This window comes from Pelodiscus sinensis, chromosome 20, assembly GCF_052426305.1.
Source record: "Pelodiscus sinensis isolate ZL-2025 chromosome 20, ASM5242630v1, whole genome shotgun sequence".
NCBI classification, from domain to species: Eukaryota; Metazoa; Chordata; order Testudines; family Trionychidae; genus Pelodiscus; species Pelodiscus sinensis.
In genome coordinates, this window is record NC_143071.1 from 17,603,845 (window position 1) to 17,620,379 (window position 16,535).

General features: G+C 47.3%; 2 protein-coding genes across 5 annotated transcripts in view; one reads left to right on the plus strand and one right to left on the minus strand.

The window, feature by feature from the left end:
- Window positions 1–263: 263 nt before the first annotated feature.
- Window positions 264–6,676, minus strand: NAT9 (N-acetyltransferase 9). The gene is made up of 6 exons (XM_075903710.2): window positions 6,409–6,676; window positions 4,747–4,856; window positions 2,779–2,919; window positions 2,443–2,502; window positions 2,124–2,218; window positions 264–2,021 (listed from the first exon to the last, which is right to left on the minus strand). Exons 1-6 carry the CDS (start codon window positions 6,483–6,485, stop codon window positions 1,875–1,877), a joined length of 630 nt encoding a protein of 209 aa, XP_075759825.2. The 5' UTR covers window positions 6,486–6,676; the 3' UTR covers window positions 264–1,874.
- A 597-nt stretch (window positions 6,677–7,273) lies between these two features.
- SLC38A12 (solute carrier family 38 member 12) overlaps window positions 7,274–16,535 on the plus strand; it is an 81,619-nt gene continuing 72,357 nt past the window's right edge. The window contains exons 1-2 of one of the 4 annotated variants that reach the window (XM_075903708.2): window positions 7,274–7,450; window positions 10,935–11,102. In XM_075903708.2, the coding sequence (XP_075759823.2) occupies window positions 11,058–11,102 (45 nt within the window). In that variant the 5' untranslated portion in view covers window positions 7,274–7,450; window positions 10,935–11,057. Of the gene's footprint in view, window positions 7,451–8,055; window positions 8,293–10,934; window positions 11,103–16,535 lie in introns of those variants that run through there. The other 3 variants (XM_075903707.2, XM_006136396.5, XM_075903709.2) reach the window with 3 other exon arrangements.

Sequence of the window (16,535 nt, forward strand, 5' to 3'; positions counted from 1 at the left end):
GAAACCCACCATCTCTTCTGATGGGACAAGTGGGGGTGACCAGAAACCATAATTCCCATTGCATAAAAGGCTGAGGCTTCAACATGTGTTGTTCTTCTAATGCAGAAGAAAACTGAGACCTTTCAAAAAAAGTGAATAGAGCATTTACCTGGGATGCTGGAAACCCAAGTTAGAGTCCCTGATATCATGGGTTCATTCAGGGAGGGTGTCTGTCCTGGATCTGACAAATACACTTATATCAAAACTGAAGTTTCCACAAAAAGTTCTGGTTTATACAAATTGGCATTTTTTAATAAAAAAAACATTTAATTGAAAGATTCCCAACCAACTCTAGTGGTGACTAGTATAGTATCAGGATGCATGTTCTCATTCACCTGACCACAAATCCCATTTTGGAAAGTTAAAGAAATGTCAGCACCCATCTTGCAGCAGTCAGTTCCACAAGTTTTATTTATCACTCCCTTAAAGGCTGGGCTCCAGGGTAGCCATTCTCTGGTTGCCTTGTAATGTAGATCATAGGACCATAGAGCTGGAAGACACCTCAGAAAGTCATCAAGTCCAGCCCCCTGCTCTAGACAGGACCAATCCCAACTAAATCAACCTGGCCAGGGCTTTGTCAAGCCGAGACTTAAACACCTCCAGGGATGGAGACTCCACTACTTCCCTAGGTAACCCAACAGTTAGTTATAGATAGTTATACATAAGCAGAGTAGCAGCTCAGCTGCTTTATTCTTTACCTCCTCAGTGTAATTTAATTTCCTCACTACCTTTTTATGGAGATTCTATCACAGCAATGGCCCTTTTGAGTACCTGTACCAAGCAGACCTGGAAGAGGCATTTCTACCCATCAAAAATCATCCTCTGGTGAAGTCTGATGCACAGAGATAACTTAGCACCTCAGATTTTATCCTCTTCGTTGCTGTCTTTACATGCTGGCAGGTTAGCATGTAGTTACTAACCTTTTTAGAAGTGTTATAGTTTACCACTGCAAACTACAACGTGCTCACAACTCAGATTCACTTCAATGGGAGAGAAGGACACTCAACCCCTCTCAGATCTTAACCCCTCTCTCCCATTAAGCTGTGCTCACACTTGGAGCTGCAAGGAGCTATACAACAGGTTCATGTATGTGCAACCAAATGAGGGGCAGGCAGCAGTGATGGAAAGCCAGGACTAAGTGCAAAGGCCATGAGGGGAAAAGCTGGTGCCTGCAATACCTGCAATGATAACAACTTGTGTAGCAGACTCACTGATAGTCCCCACTGGTTATTTTTCTTTAAATCTTGTAGCCACAGCTTTACCTGCCAAGGATGGCAACTGAGCTACTTTTCCTTCCAGATCATGTTAAGATGACATCATTTATGTCAGTTTGCATGTGACAAAGCAGGCCAGAGTCTCCTGGGGCGTCTCCATCTGTGACACTAGCAACTCTGCTGCTAAGGATGGCAGTGGTTTAGCAAGGAACCCAGTCTCCTCTGCTCATCCAGAGACTACTGGCCAATTCACTGATGTTTATAAGTCCTGGAGATGTAGAAAGTCCCTTCCTAAAACAGAGCAGAGGGAGCTTTGTGGCCAAAAGGGCCATTCACGGCCAAGTTGTACTTCTATGCTTATCCTGTTGGCATCTGTTCATCCTAGCCAGCTTCCAGCACGGTTTCAAAGGAATGCCCCTGTAGATGCTGCATTGTGACTGCAGTGGAGGCTCAGCATTTCACAGGTGGCAGACCAGGTGTGGTGCAGTAGCAAAACGATTTAAGTTTGTTTGATCTACTCTTGCTGCCCAGGTGTTTTTCCATACTTGCACTCAGGAATGTTGTATCGTTCCTCCCTGGAGACTTAGCAGGAGTGTGGCCTGCCTGTCTCTGGAAAAGCTGTCAGGTCTCAGAGGCATGAGTCTGTAGGTTCAATGCACTATAATTTTTCTCCTCCACGTGATTAGTTTGCTCCAAGAGCCACTGTCTCTGCTGCTCATTCACATCCAGTCTTAATGTCACCTCCTGGAAGACCCTGTTCACGGCAACCTATGTACAAGGTAAAAGAACAACCCATGAATCTCAAGTTCTAGTTAAATGTTCTTTCAAAAGGAGGGAATTCCATCTCTCCTGAACAGGCTGGTACCTTACCTCCTTAAAATGAAGCTTTTTGAACATGCAGATACTAGTTTCATTTTCTTGTTTAACCTTTGCCTCAAATTTGGTAATTCCAAGTTTTGTTACTCCTACAGAAGAATCCAAAATGAGAAATAAGAACCCACGTCTGTATGCACATATCTCCAGAACTCTGCATTCTGTCATAGCTATGGACAGGCAAGATTCCCATGCTCTTTAAATATGTGGGCTGGTACATACCCCCCATCCAGATACACAGAGCAGCTACTGGGAGCATGTGCGCTTGCATCACTCATCACATCACTTCCGTCCTTCCCCATTCAGCCATTCTTACCGTAAAACATCATGATCAGAGTTGTTTCCTTGCCAAGCCCTCGTCCACGGCAGCTGGGTTCTAAAAGGGACAACAGACGTTGGAGTCCATCTATATGTAAGTGGCACACTTTCCTCAGAAGAGGTTAGGGCTGCATTTGCAGAAAAGAAGTGGCAGATGGGTACCTGATTGCACTGATAGAGCTCTGAGTCAAGTGGCCACTTTCTGATAAGACTAATCAAAAACCTCCTGAAGACATTGGTATGAAGATGCTTTTGTACCCAAGATCTACTGCAGGGCTGAGGGGAGTGTTAGGATGAAAATGGCATTAGCAGCATGGGGCTGTGCGTAAGGTACCTGCAATCATGACTTCAATCTCTCCCAGTGTTGGATCTTCCATATCTGTGAGGAACAGGTTCACGTCCCCCACCATGCAGTCCTCCTCTGTGCCTGCCTGCCCAGACCACCTCTCAGCATCCAGCACAATAAACGTGCATTCTGGGGAAAAAGAGACAGCGGCAGAATTCACAGCACATGTTTAAGAAACATTCACAAATTACTGAAGTACATCAAAAAAGTAAGACATTAAAAAAGGACAATTAGCATGTGCAACATCCTGCACGTTAGTTGCCTATATGAACTAGTCATCCGGGCACCTGGGGCAAACAGGCATGCTTACCACCCTCCACCCCAGAAACACCCCAGGAAAGCTATGCTGCTTTCAGTTCGGCTGGGCCCAGTGCTCATACAGATACTTGTCTGATGCAATATATAAAATTACTGTGGATTAGCTTCCCCCACTTCATCACCTTTTCCAGTAAACTCAGACAAAGAACCTTGTACATAAGAGACTGAAGCAACCTGTTGAGTTATCTACTCTGTTCCTTGTCTTCCCATATCACCAATGACCAAGACAAGAGTTAGTTTCTGATATGTCCCACCCTCCGTGTTTTGTGACTATAAATTTGTAACTGATGTTATGGGCAGTAACTCACTCAACCTTTCATAGAGCCAGGCCAATAATTCAGCCAATGAATCCAAACCTGGTCATTATATATTGTCAAATTCCCCAGGGAAAAATTTCAAACTTCTCCCTCACTTGTTCACAAAGACTGAGCTCTCTGCTCTCTATCAGAATTGATGGGATTACTACTGCTCAGGTAATATTAACAAATTAACATTAATTAACAGCTGTACAAAGCAAAACTTCAGCAGCCCATGCTCCCTCAATCCCTCCAATGGGTGTGTACGTATACACAATCTAAATGTATTCACTGCCCTGAAACATCAGTAAAACTGAGATAAGTTTGATTGGAACTACCTCATACCTCCCAGAATACACAATTGACTGGGCCTCTGATTTAGCTCAGCATTTACTGGTTTTCAGAGGCTCAGGTGACAACAGTAAGACCCATAAATAATTCATGTTCCGTGATTTTAAGAGTTCTATTCTGGAAACCTATTCCTCAAATGACCCCACACTTGAACCATTAACCCCCTTCTACACATCCCTGAGACAGCAATTCTCAAGACAATCTGAGTAAGCGGTGGTTTTAGCATGGGCAACACTTGGGGAGCACAAGCTCCCTCAAATGCCTGGCGCGGAAGGGGCAAAGGGACAGCCAGCAGCATGGGGAACCAGTGGGGGAGGGGAGTGGAAGCAGCAACCAAAGCAAGAGTCCACCCCCACCCACACTCACTGGCAGCAGTGGGGAAAGCGAAGCAACACAGCGCCAGCTTGCTCTGGTTCTCCAGCTGCATTGCTCGGGGGAGGGTGGGGATTGCCCAGCACTCACCAGTGAAAAGCATAGTTAGAGCAGCGGAGCAAGCTGGGGCTCCATTGCCCTGCTTTTCCCTCTGCTATCAGGGAGCACGGGGCCTGACCACTGCTGCCAGTGCTGCACTGCCCCTGCCCTCTGCACCACATCCCTCAGGAAAGAGGAGGGATGGGGGAGGGGACAGGCAGAGCAAAGACACGGAGTGGGTGGAGGACGGGAGGGAAGAAGCAGGGTCTGAAGTGGAAGGGGGTTGTCCAGGCCATTCCCTGGTCTGGGAGGGTCTTGTGTCCAGTGGTCCCCTGTTTGGCCCCTCACCAGTCACCCCTGGGTTTTAGATCACTTAAAACAAACCTAGAAGTTAAACAGTCAGCTAGTCCCTTAATGCGAGAGGGGCTACTGCCCCGTTACAATGGCTCTCACTCCTTACAGCACAGGGCTGCAGAATTGCACATGCCAGAAACTCAGAGCTAGCTGTGATTCCTAACAAGGCTTAGGCAGAAGTGCTCCCCACACCTTCCCGCGCAAGGGAAACAGTCAAACGCCTCACTATCTGCATCCTCCTGCCAGCTGCGCTGCATCTCATACTCCTGCTCCAGGCTCAGGGGCTCGGACGCGGTCAGTCGCTGTAACTCCTCCGATTTCATCCACTCATGGTATCTGATGGAGAGTGGCACAAACAGCATGTAGATCTATTTAGAGAGCCACCTGTTGTGTTCCACTGAAACCTTTAAGGGTCAAACTGCCCTTTCCCACATCAAACTTATTCAGGAGACTCCAGGTTACTTGTAAGTGCCCCAATGGCCAGCTGCTGCAAGGTTCACTTAACTTCCTGACACATCATAGGAATCAGTACACAATCTTCCTCCCACAGGCACACAAAATAAGATACTAGTAAAGGTGCATGTGATACCCTACCTGGGGTCTGCTTTTCAGTGAGAGTGCAATCATCGAAGTCTACAGCTACAAATTCACTGGTTAACGTATACATTTTTCAGAAACCAGTATTGTTGATCAGCTAAGGTTTCCCTGTTCACAAGCAATGGGGAAAAGCTAATAGCAAGTACAGAAACAGCAGCATATCCTATGGCTGTTTGGTGGCCATGAAATGAGTTAGAAGTGGGCTGGACCCACTAACTGGATAAGTGTCTACATTAGATAAACAAAGTTCGCCACTGGCATTTGCTGTCCATCTCTGCAGTAAGGATGTTAAATTGCAGACTACTTGATAGGTACTTCTGCATTCCTCCTTTGAAATGTACAAGAGCCTTTGTTGGGGCTCTTGTACATTTCAAAGGAGGCATGCAGAACTCTGTGTGCAGTCATGCCAGCTGGGACTGCTCCCAGGCATGCCTGCTTTGAAATGTACAAGAGTCCCCAGCGGGGGCTCTTGTGCATTTCAAAGCCATGGTGCCCAGTGTCAACGGGGGACTCTGAGTCCTCCATTGACCCCTGGCTCCATGCTGCGCTGCATGCTATGCAGAGCCTGGGGTCAGTTGGGGATCCCTGGCTCACCTGTGTGGCACTGCCCCTTTAAAACGCCACCTCTGCATTTCAAAGGGGCAGCACAGTGGAGCCTGGGGTCAGCTGGGGACTCCCCAGCTGATCCCAGACTCCGTGCGGCATTTTAGAGGAACCCGGGATCAGCTGGGAAGTCCCCAGCTGACCCTGGGTTCTAAGCAAATGCCACGTGAACCTGCGGTTAACTGGGAAGTCTCCAGCTGACCCCAGGCTCCATGGCACTTCGGTGTTTGAAAGGGGCAGCGCCGCACAGCTGATCCTTGGCTCAGCTGTGCAATAGCTGCCGCTTTGAAGTACCCCTTCTTCCCCCCCTTTTGCTGCCTCTATCTGATAGAGGCAGCAATGGGGGGAATTGACTAGTCTACTGCCTATCCAATAAGCAGTTGCTTATCGGATAGATAACTAGTCCTTAACATCCTTACTTTGCAGACAGCCTCAACAGAGGAATCACGGACACTCAGTGGCCATTTCACACCTAGAGGCAGCTGCTGTGGAACAGAACCAAGGAACATGGGCAGGCCAACACAGGCAAAGCTACACTGCTGCTGTTACTGTTGTGTCACTCACACGGACAGCAATTTCGCTCCCCAGGCCTGCCAAGCCAGAGCCTTCCATGATTAGTACATTCCCTTAAAAATAAAGCTGATTAAAAAAACCAGAAACAGATGGGACCATGGGTGTCACTGCATACCGAGATACGTGAGCCGAGGTGTACGGTACCAGGGTCACCTTCTTCCCCTGTAAGACCGTGTTCTGATTAATCTTCATAGTCTCCAGCCTGAAAGAGAGACAAAAAGTAACTTACCCAAGCCTAGGACAGGGTACATCAGCACGGAGCTATAAGTGCTTTGCTTCCCCACATGTTGAAAAGTAATAGTGAGGTAGCCATGTTAGTCTGATCTTGGTAAAACAAAAGGAAAAATATGTAGCACTTTAAAGACTAACAAGATGGTTTTTAGGTGATGAGCTTTCGTGGGGCAGGCCCACTTCCTCAGATCATATTCTGAAAGTGAATTGGCATGGCCATATACACGTCAATTCACTTTCAGAACATGATCTGAGGAAGTGGGTCTGCCCCACGAAAGCTCATCACCTAAAAACCATCTTGTTAGTCTTTAAAGTGCTACATATTTTTTCCTTTTGCTTCCCCCTTTAAATAATGGGCCCCCAACCGTTCCCTATCCTTGCACCTCCCCCCCGCGCTGCTTCCCCCTTTAAATAATGGGCCCCCAACCGTTCCTTATCCTTGCACCTCCCCCCCGTGCTGCTTCCCCCTTTAAATAACGGGCCCCCAACCGTTCCCTATCCTTGCACCTCCCCCCCGTGCTGCTTCCCCCAAGGGGCTGATCCCCAGGGCTGCAGCTCGCGACTGCCGGGGCTACAAGGCAACTCCTGTCGGAATGTCAGCGACAGCTACCCCACAACGCGCGCATGCGCAGAAACCTACTCCAGTCCCTCCCTAGGGTCGCGCCCAAGACCTGTGCAGGGTCTAATTCCCCCACGTGATCCAGCGCGTCCAATCGGCGGAGCAGGGGCGAGGTTGCCCTGGTCACGCATGCGGAAGGCTTTGCCGCTGCGTTGTGGGTCCGCGCATGCTCTGTACATAGCCCGGTATGAGGAGGGATAGTGCTGGGCACCCGGGCCAGCCGGCTGGGTCTTTCGGAGCGCGGGTACGGGACGGGCTGCGTGTGCAGAGCGACTGAGCGCTGCGGCTGGAAGGTGGTGGCTCTGGGGTGAGCAGTGGAGCGGCTCTGGTTGGGGGGGGGGTTGGGCAGTGGAGGGATTGGAAGTGGGGGGGTTGGCAGTTGGGGGGAGGAGGGATTGGAAGTGGGGGGGTTGGCAGTTGGGGGGAGGAGGGATTGGAAGTGGGGGGGTTGGCAGTTGGGGGGAGGAGGGGTTGGGCAGTGGAGGGATTGGAAGTGGGGGGGGTTGGCAGTTGGGGGGGTGGAGGGATTGGAAGTGGGGGGGTTGGCAGTTGGGGGGGTGGAGGGATGGAGGGATGGAAGGGGGGGGGGTTGGGGGGGGAGTTGGGGGGGGGTGGAGGGGGGGAGGAGGGGTTGGGGGGAGGGAGGGGGGGGGTTGGCAGTTGGGGGGGGAGGGAGGGGGGGGTTGGGGGGGTTGGGCAGTGGAGGGATTGGAAGTGGGGGGGTTGGCAGTTGGGGGGAGGGGGGTTGGGCAGTGGAGGGGTTGGAAGTGGGGGGGTTGGCAATTGGGGGAGGTGGGGGTTGGCAGTTGGGGGGAGGTGGAGGGATTGGAAGTAGGGTGGGATGTGGGGGGCTCAGGTGGGATGTGGAGAATGGGGGATGCTCTGCTGGGCAAGTATTTCTCACTTGTTTCTCTCTCCCTCCCCTCCTCCCCCCAGTTTGTACTTTGGGCAAAAGAGTAGGAGGTGTCTCCAAATCAGTCAGTGTCCCATGACCCTGGGTTTGCTCTTTGCTTCCTCTCTTTCCACCTCTAATTTATTGTCACTGACTCTGCATTTGGGAAGAGTCTGTCTTAGATTTGCACTTTTCTCTGGGGTGAGATGTTTACTAGTGAGATCATTCTGGCCCTGGTGCTACAGCCATCTCACTTGGTTTGTATCTGTTTTAGTGTTTTTAGCATCACTATCATGGAGGGTGGAGGGGGTTTGCTCCACTGAATGGGAGATAATACTGTAGCTTATATTTGTGAGCTGATTTTAGCTTTTCATCCTCTTCTACTCTGCTGTCGATGGAATGCTTGCTGTTTTGATTGAGTATTCTCTTGTGTGTCAATTAGGAGTAGGTTTCTACTGGTAATTTTTTGCCAGCTAGTGTAGTTGATTGGTAAAACAGGGCCCAAACCTTTGCTCTTATATAGTAGGATATGTTGGATTAAGGTCTTAAGTAACTGGAGTAGTAAAAGCAAAATGCAGGACAATGTAGCACTTTAAAGACTAACAAGATGGTTAATTAGATGATGAGCTTTCCTGGGCCAGACCCACTTCCTCAGATCAAATAGTGGAAGAAAATAGTCACAACCATATATACCAAAGGATACAATTAAAAAAATGAACACCTATGAAAAGGACAAATCACATTTCAGAACAGGAGGGGGATGCGGGGGGGGGGGGGGAGGAAGGAAGGAAAGTGTCTGTGAATTGATGATATTAGAGGTGGGGAGAGTGGGATGTTTGTGAGCTAATGGTATTAGAGGTGATAATTAGGGAAGCTATCTTGGTAATGGGTAAGATAGTTTGAGTGTTTGTTCATTCCTTCTTGGAGAGTGTCGAATTTTAACATGAATGACAGTTCAGAGGATTCCCTTTCAAGTGCAGATGTAAAAGGTCTTTGTAGCAGAATGCAGGTGTTTAAGTCATTGAGAGAGTGTCCTTTCTGGTTAAAATGGCAAGAAACTGTTTTTTCTTTGTGATCTTGTCTGATATCTGTTTTGTGGGCATTAATCCTTTGGCGAAGTGTCTGAGATGTTTGTCCAATGTACATAGCAGACGGACACTTTTGGCACATGATAACATAAATTATATTTCTGGATGCGCAGGAATATGTGTTCTTGATCTTATAACTCACTTGGTTAGGTCCAATAATGGTATCAACAGAATGAATATGTGGACAAAGCTGGCAACGGGGTTTGTTGCAAGGGGAAGGTACCAGGGTTGGTATTAGTGTGGTATGTCCTGTGGTGGTTGGTAAGAATCATCTTGAGGCTAGGTGGTTGTCTATAGGAGACTATGGGTCTGTCTCCCAGAGCCTCTTGGAGTATGGTATCCTGTTCCAGTGTAGGCTGTAGTTTATTGATAATGTGTTGGGACAGGTTTACGTTGGGGGTTGTAGGTGATGACAAGTGGTGTTCTATTGTTGGTTTTCTTGGGTCTGTCTTGAAGTAGATGGTTTCTAGGTATTCGTCTGGCTCTTTCAATTTGCTTTTTTATTTCTCCGGGTGGGTAGTTGAGGTTTATAAATGCTTGGTGGAGATCCTGAAGCTTCTGGTCTCTGTCAGTGGGATTAGAGCAGATGCGGTTGTATCGAAGGGCTTGGCTATAGACGATGGATCGTGTGGTGTGTTCTGGATGGGAGCTGGAAGCATGTAGGTAACTGTATGAGTCGGTGGGTTTTCTGTAGAGAGTGGTGTCTAATTTTCCATTGTTGATTTGTACTGTGGTGTCCAGGAAGTGGATCTCTCATGTAGAATGGTCCAGGCTGAGGTTGGTGGTGGGGTGTAGGTTGTTGAAATCTCTGTGGAATATCTCCAGTGTTTCTTGGCCATGCGTCCAGATCATAAAGATGTCATCGATGTACCATAGGTAGAGAAGGGGTGAAAGGGGACGGGAGTTGAGGAAACGTTGTTCTAGGTCAGCCATAAAGATGTTAGCATACTGTGGGGCCATGCGTGTACCCATGGCTGTGCCGCTGATCTGAAGGTATAAGTTGTTCTCAAACTGGAAATAATTGTGGGTGAGAACAAAGTTACATAGGTCTGCTATCAGGTTGGCAGTAGTGTCCTCCAGATCAGCGGCATCTTATAAATTCTTCAGTTTTTCACTCTTATAGTTTTTCACTGTTATAGTTCCCCAAAAGCTTTTATTTTGGAGGGCTAGGTTTGTATAATTAAATGTATTCTGCTTCTACATTCAGAATGTTGGCTGGTTGTTTTTTGGGAAGTGTATGAGTGGGGAATTGGGATTGTTGGATGTCTTTTAGCAGCTTGCAGAATAACTTGAGTGTTGCAGTATATTTCTAAAAGGTATTAATTCTTACATAGGAGATAATATGGTTTATCATCCTTTTTTAGGATGCTTGTTTTCCTTCTGAGTGGGTTAGTGGAAATCCTAGGTTAGGTAGCTGTTTCAGTAGGGTTGGCACATGCCATAATAGGTCAAACAGATGGTCCATCTTGTCTAGTTGCCTGTCTCCAACAGTTGTCCATATCAGAGCTTCCAATGGGAGTGTACAGAACAGAGAAATTATGGAATAATACTTTCCTGTCTTGCATTGCTGGCTTTATGCAATTGGGAGCTGGTAGAGATCTGATGTGCAGGGAAAAAAGAGTAAGGCAATTGTTTAATATTTGTGCACTTTGCAAAAGCAGTAAAGATTTACTAGGGTGTCAGGACAATGTTGTTGGAGGAGTGGGCATGTGAGGTATATTCATATGGCAGGACAGAGGATTTATAGCAATTCTGCAACTCTGTTTACAGTTGGACAATGGGTTGTCCTTTTTTGTCCCTCTGTCTTTCAGTGGCATCCTGAGCTGCTCCTGTGATAAAGATAACCAGGCTTGGACACATTGTCTCTTTAGGCCAGACGTAGCAGAGACAGAAGACGTTCGCTTCTCCATTCCAGGGTCCCTCTATCCTTAGACATGGCAGGTGGCATTACTGACACAGGGGAGCTGTATTCTCCTTACGTGAGTATTACCACGGTTGCACCACTGCTGCTTATTCAGTGCTTTTCTTCCCAACCTGGGTTATGCTCAGGGCATGTTGTTAATTCACTTTGTCGTTCCTAGGAAACAAGGTAATTAATGTTAAAGTTGTAAGGAATGCTAGAAGATATTAAGGTAAGGGCTAGGTATGTTAAGGGCTAGTCAATTCCTCTCCTTTGCTGCCTCTATCAGAGGCAGAAAAGGGGACTAAGAAGTCAGCATTTCAAAGGGGCAACTGCCAAGGAGACCAGGGTCAGCTGGGGACTCTCCAGCTGACCCTAGGTTCCAAGAGACATTTCTCTAGAACCCGGGATCAGCTGGGGACCCATCTGACCCTGGGTTCCACTGCTTCGTGGAGCCCAAGATCAGCTGGAGAGTTCCCAGCTGACCCCAGGCTCCAGGCGCTGCCCTTTTGAAACACCAGATGTGGCGTTTTAAAGGGGCAGCTGCTGCACAGCTAATCTGTGGGACACAGTCAACCTAATATTTAATTGGTTTGAAAAAATGAGTTTAAGGTAGTTTGATAGTACACCTTCCCTGAAGCTCCCTTACCCATTTTTATGGCTTTACTTCCACATTCAAAAAAAAAAAAATTGCCTTCTCTCTCGATTCTGTGTGAAAGACTAGCACAAATAGGTGCAACTGGGTGGGACGCTGAAATTCACTGTTTACAAAGCATTGTCAAATATAAAAAGAAAACAAGACGAAAACTTAAGGGGAAAATCTTTTTCCTCTGATCTGTAGGCTAGGCATTTTTATATACAGGCAGTCCCCGACTTACGCGGATCCGACTTATGTTGGATCCGCAGTTACGAACGGGGCTCCCCCGGAGGACATGGACTGCGGGACCTCGCGGTCCTGCCGCCCGTGTACTCTGGGGCTTTCTCCGCGTCTCCCTGGTCTGCAGACCAGGAAGACGCGGAGCAAAGCCGCGGGGGGGCTCGGGCAGCTAGGCAGCCCAGGCACGCCTGGGCTGCTCCGCTGCTGGCTTCCCCGCGGCTTTGCAAAGCCTCGGGGAAGCCGGCAGCGGAGCAGCCCAGACGCCCAGCGGCTGTCCCGCTGCTGGCGTCCTCAGAGGCTTTGCTCCCCGTCTCCCTGGCAGACCAGGGAGACTGGGAGCAAAGCCGCGGAGGACCCAGGTGGCGGGACTGTGGTGCGTCTCGGTCCGCCGCCCGGGTCTTCCTGGTCTGCTGGGGTGGGGGGGGGGGGCACAGCTAGTAGCCCCCCCCCCTCCAAGCAGACTAGGCTTTTCTCCAGACGCCTGTGGCAGAGCAGCTGAGGCGCTGACGGTTGGTCCCGCAGCGCCCTCTGGGCGCTACTGGACCAACCCGGCAGCACCCCAGCTGCTCTGCCCCAGGCATCCTGATTCAGCCGCTGCTGGTCAGTTTCAGCAGCAGCTGAATCAGGACGCCTGGGGCAGAGCAGATGGGGTGCTGCTGGGTTGGTCCAGTAGCGCCGAGGAGCGGCGCTACTGGACCAACCCAGCAGCACCCCAGCTGCTCTGCCCCAGGCGTCCCCAAGTCAGCTTCTGCTGACTGCCCAGCTGCCCAGCTGCTCTGCCCCGGGCTTCCTGGAATCAGCTGCTGATCAGTTTCAGCAGCCGCTGACTTGGGGACGCCTGGGGTTCTTAAGTTGATTCTGTATGTAAGTCAGAACTGGCGGTCAGTTTCAGTAGCGGCTGAATCTGGACGCCAGTTCCGACTTACATACAGATTCAACTTAAGAACAAACCTACAGTCCCTATCTTGTACGTAACCCGGGGACTGCCTGTATTTATTGTAACAATGATAAATAGAATTCAGACAGAAGTGAGTTTTTTTTTTTTTTTTTAATGTGATGTCTGTCCCATACAATCAGTCCTCATATCCTCTATGAGGTAAGTAAGTATGATATCCATTTTACAGATGAGGAAACTAAGGTATTCAAGTAAAATGACAGTAACTTTACCAGTGCTAAAATTTGAACCTCAAGTATTTCTGCCTCATAGCTTTGTGCTCAGAACTCTAGACCTGATCTCTCTTGATCCTTGGCCTTGTAAAGACAAGACAGCTATGCGAGAGGAAGCTAGTCTATTCTTCCTCAAAATTAGCAGTTAAATATGGATTTCTTGGTTTATTATGGTGATATAAATAGCAAAACATAGTTTAGGAGTTTAAAATATTAGTCTAAAGTGTGGGATTTGCTATATTAATTCCTGCGTATTAAAAATGCCTGAATTGTCTGGGAAACTACTGACCATTTTAAGTTCATATATTTCATGAACCCACAATTCTCGCAATTAGTTTTGTATATCTCTGGAAATGCTTGGTTTTATGTCTAATGGGGGTTCACAAAATATTAAATAATAAAATTGTCATTTTTAAAGCAATCATAGTGATCATCTCAAGAGCCTTTCAGTAGAGAACCAACATCTTTCACCACCTGAGAGCCAGGAATCTCTTTTTTTTTGAAATGCTAAAAATATTAATCTTAAGTTTAGGAACCCTCAATAGCCAAGGGTAGAATTGGGCAATAAGTATTCATAAGAGTATTGGCAGCTAAAAGAAGGCCAGAACTGAAAACCAAAAGGGGCTGGCCAGGAAAACAGTAAAGCATTTCCTACCTGATAACAGTTTGTGGATCATTTTTGTTGTTTGGGTTTTGCATTGTCTTGTAGTCTTAAGCATTTCCATGTTAAGTTATGTCACATTGGCTTAGTTAAGTGGAAAAAATGTCAGAGAAGATCAAGATATCACTTTTAAAACTTGAACTACAAATGATATTCATAGTGTGAGCAGCTCAGATCCTGCTACAATCAGGAATTGAGGTATCTTTTGAGGGGGTTTTCTTGAAACTATTGACACTTTTTCATCGTAAACGTTAAAAAAAAATCACTAATAAAGTAGATGTCACGCTCACTTTCTAGGTCTAGTAGTTTGTGATTTATCGAGCAGAAACACTTTGGTGAACAAGTATCAAAGCTTTCAGGACTAATAAACTTTTAAAGACAGTGCTCCTGAATCTGTTGAGAAGGAAATCTGTTCTCTTGGTGGGTTTTGATTTCCTCATCTAAAGTTAATTTTCAGTACTAGCATTCAAAATCATCTTTTGTCTAGTAAGCCAAGCCAACTTCATCTTTGCCATTGGGGGGGGATATGGAATCCTGGTATGTTGTTTGCAGTTGCTTTTTGTGACAACACACATAATTCAACTGTTAGTGTTGCAGAAAGCTCCTGGAGTCTGAGCTCTAGGGAACTGTAGCAGTCTCATTTCCTCTGAGGATGTAAGGGTATCTCTACCCCAGAGTCCAAGTACAGTAACATGATGCCAATCTTGGCATCTGTTCAGCCAAAGCCAGGAAAAATGACTTGGGTTTCTGTCCATAAGTCCTTCATAACAGTGAGAGCCATGCCTCTGGGCACTCAGGAAAGGAGGGGATGTATGCAAGAAATGACAGCCTGCCAACGGAGTGAAAAGAGCCTTTCTGCAAACCGGGAAGGCTGTATTTTAGTCCTTTGGGAGGCTGGCTGATGTTCATGCTTGAACAGCAAAAAGGTGTAGTGTCTCCTGCTGAGCTTAACAAAAAAGACTTTGTGATGTGTTTTGTATAATGTTTCCAAGCTTGGTTCCTGTTATCTCTGGCCACCCCAAGCACTACTTATGGGTTTCTCCCTTATTTACACACAAATTCCCATATTGTGTTCTAAGGAAGCAGGGAGGACTCTCAGGATGCGTCCTGTGCCATGTTTGCATTAAGAATGGAATGATAGAATCTCTTTCCTCAGTCTTCAACTTCCTCCTTCTGCACAGCGAGAGGTAGGGTTGCCAGGTGTCCGGTATTTTCACCTCCTGTCCGGTTTAAAAAAAAAAACCTGAGATGTCTGGTATTTTCTGAATTTTTCCCCAGCCAGGAGGCGAAAATGCCGGGCACCTGGCAACCCTACAAACACTCAGCACCTGGCCTCTCCCTGCCCTCCAACACCTCCAGCCCCCCAACCTCAGCCCCCATGCTTACCTGGTTCCCCAAGGCTGCTGGTACAGTATGGCTGCTGGCCAAAAGACCTCGGGGAAGCAATGACTTCCCTGGGTCTTAGTGCTCGACCGCTCCCCTGTTCCTATCCTTGCACTCACTCTTAAAGGAGACATGCTGTTTTAATGTTTTTGTTTTGTTTTTTTTCTCTCGCAGCAATTTTGGTCTCTTCCCCCCCCCCTTTTTTTTCCCCTTCAACAGAATTTTTTCCCTGGTGGGGTTTTTTTGGGGGGGGTGGGGGGAATGTTCGGCATTTTTGTTTCAACTATCTGGCAACCCTAGCAGGAGGTGGGGTCTTCATTGCCACTGCATTGTGGAGACTCTAAGCACTATGCCTGACTGAAGTGGGAACTATTCAGAACAGAAATAGTGAAACAGGAAGTGAGAGTAAATTGTGGAGGAACCCACCCACTGTTTCTACAATCCCCGCTCAGTGCTTGAGGAAAAAGAAAGCCTCAGTCATGTATCATGGAGGAAAATTGTTTCCTAGCCTCCAATCCATCAATTACTTTTGCCAGTTTACAACTCTCAGGGCTTGTCTATATTAAACCCCTGTGTGAACACCCTTAGGTTGATTAAAAACCCTTGTTATTTTTTTATTGCAAAGCGATCCTCACCCCCTGCCCTCCCTCCCCCCTCCCACTCCCCACACCATTCTGGGCTTCCTAGTACAAAGATGTTGAGTAAGAGATTTATGTGTACTAAGCTGAGGGCTTCCAACCACAAGTATTGTTCAACAGCATAAGTCACATGATGCTTGGAGACCAGTCTCCCCTGGTAAGCAGATCTGTTTTTGCTGGCTCAGCCATACTTTACTAAGAATAGTAATAGGACAGTGTAATTTGAAAGTGTCTGAAGCTTCAGGCCATTTCAGCTCCAGACCTTTGGTTGCAGTTTTAAACATTAACCTCACTATTGCAGCCTGTGTATGTGGATGGTGCCTCTTGCATTCATACTAGTCAACAAAGATGTAATCCCTGGAGTCTACAAGACTTGCACATAACCCCATAGTCTCATTGCCTGACTGTCCAGGGTGGTTGGAAAGTGCCTTCTCTCACTAGCTGTTGATTTACTGGCTAGCCAGTAAATCCCTATTATTTCCCTTAATTAGAAAAATATAATTAAATAACTTTAATGCTTCATGAAAAGCAGATTGGATGATTCTGGCCACGACCAGGCATAGTGCAAGGAGGCAGGAGTGCAGGCTTCTACCATAACGTCCATGTATCCCATTCCTTATCTGCAGAAACCCTTGCTCATATGGACCTGGGGCCACCCTTAAAAACGGTTGTGGTACTAAACTGTTGTATGGGGAATGACTGTGGTATAGTCAAATGTATATTAATGATATTGATTTTTTTTTCTTAAACGTTCCATACATTGCAAATTGAATAAATGTGGGGGAA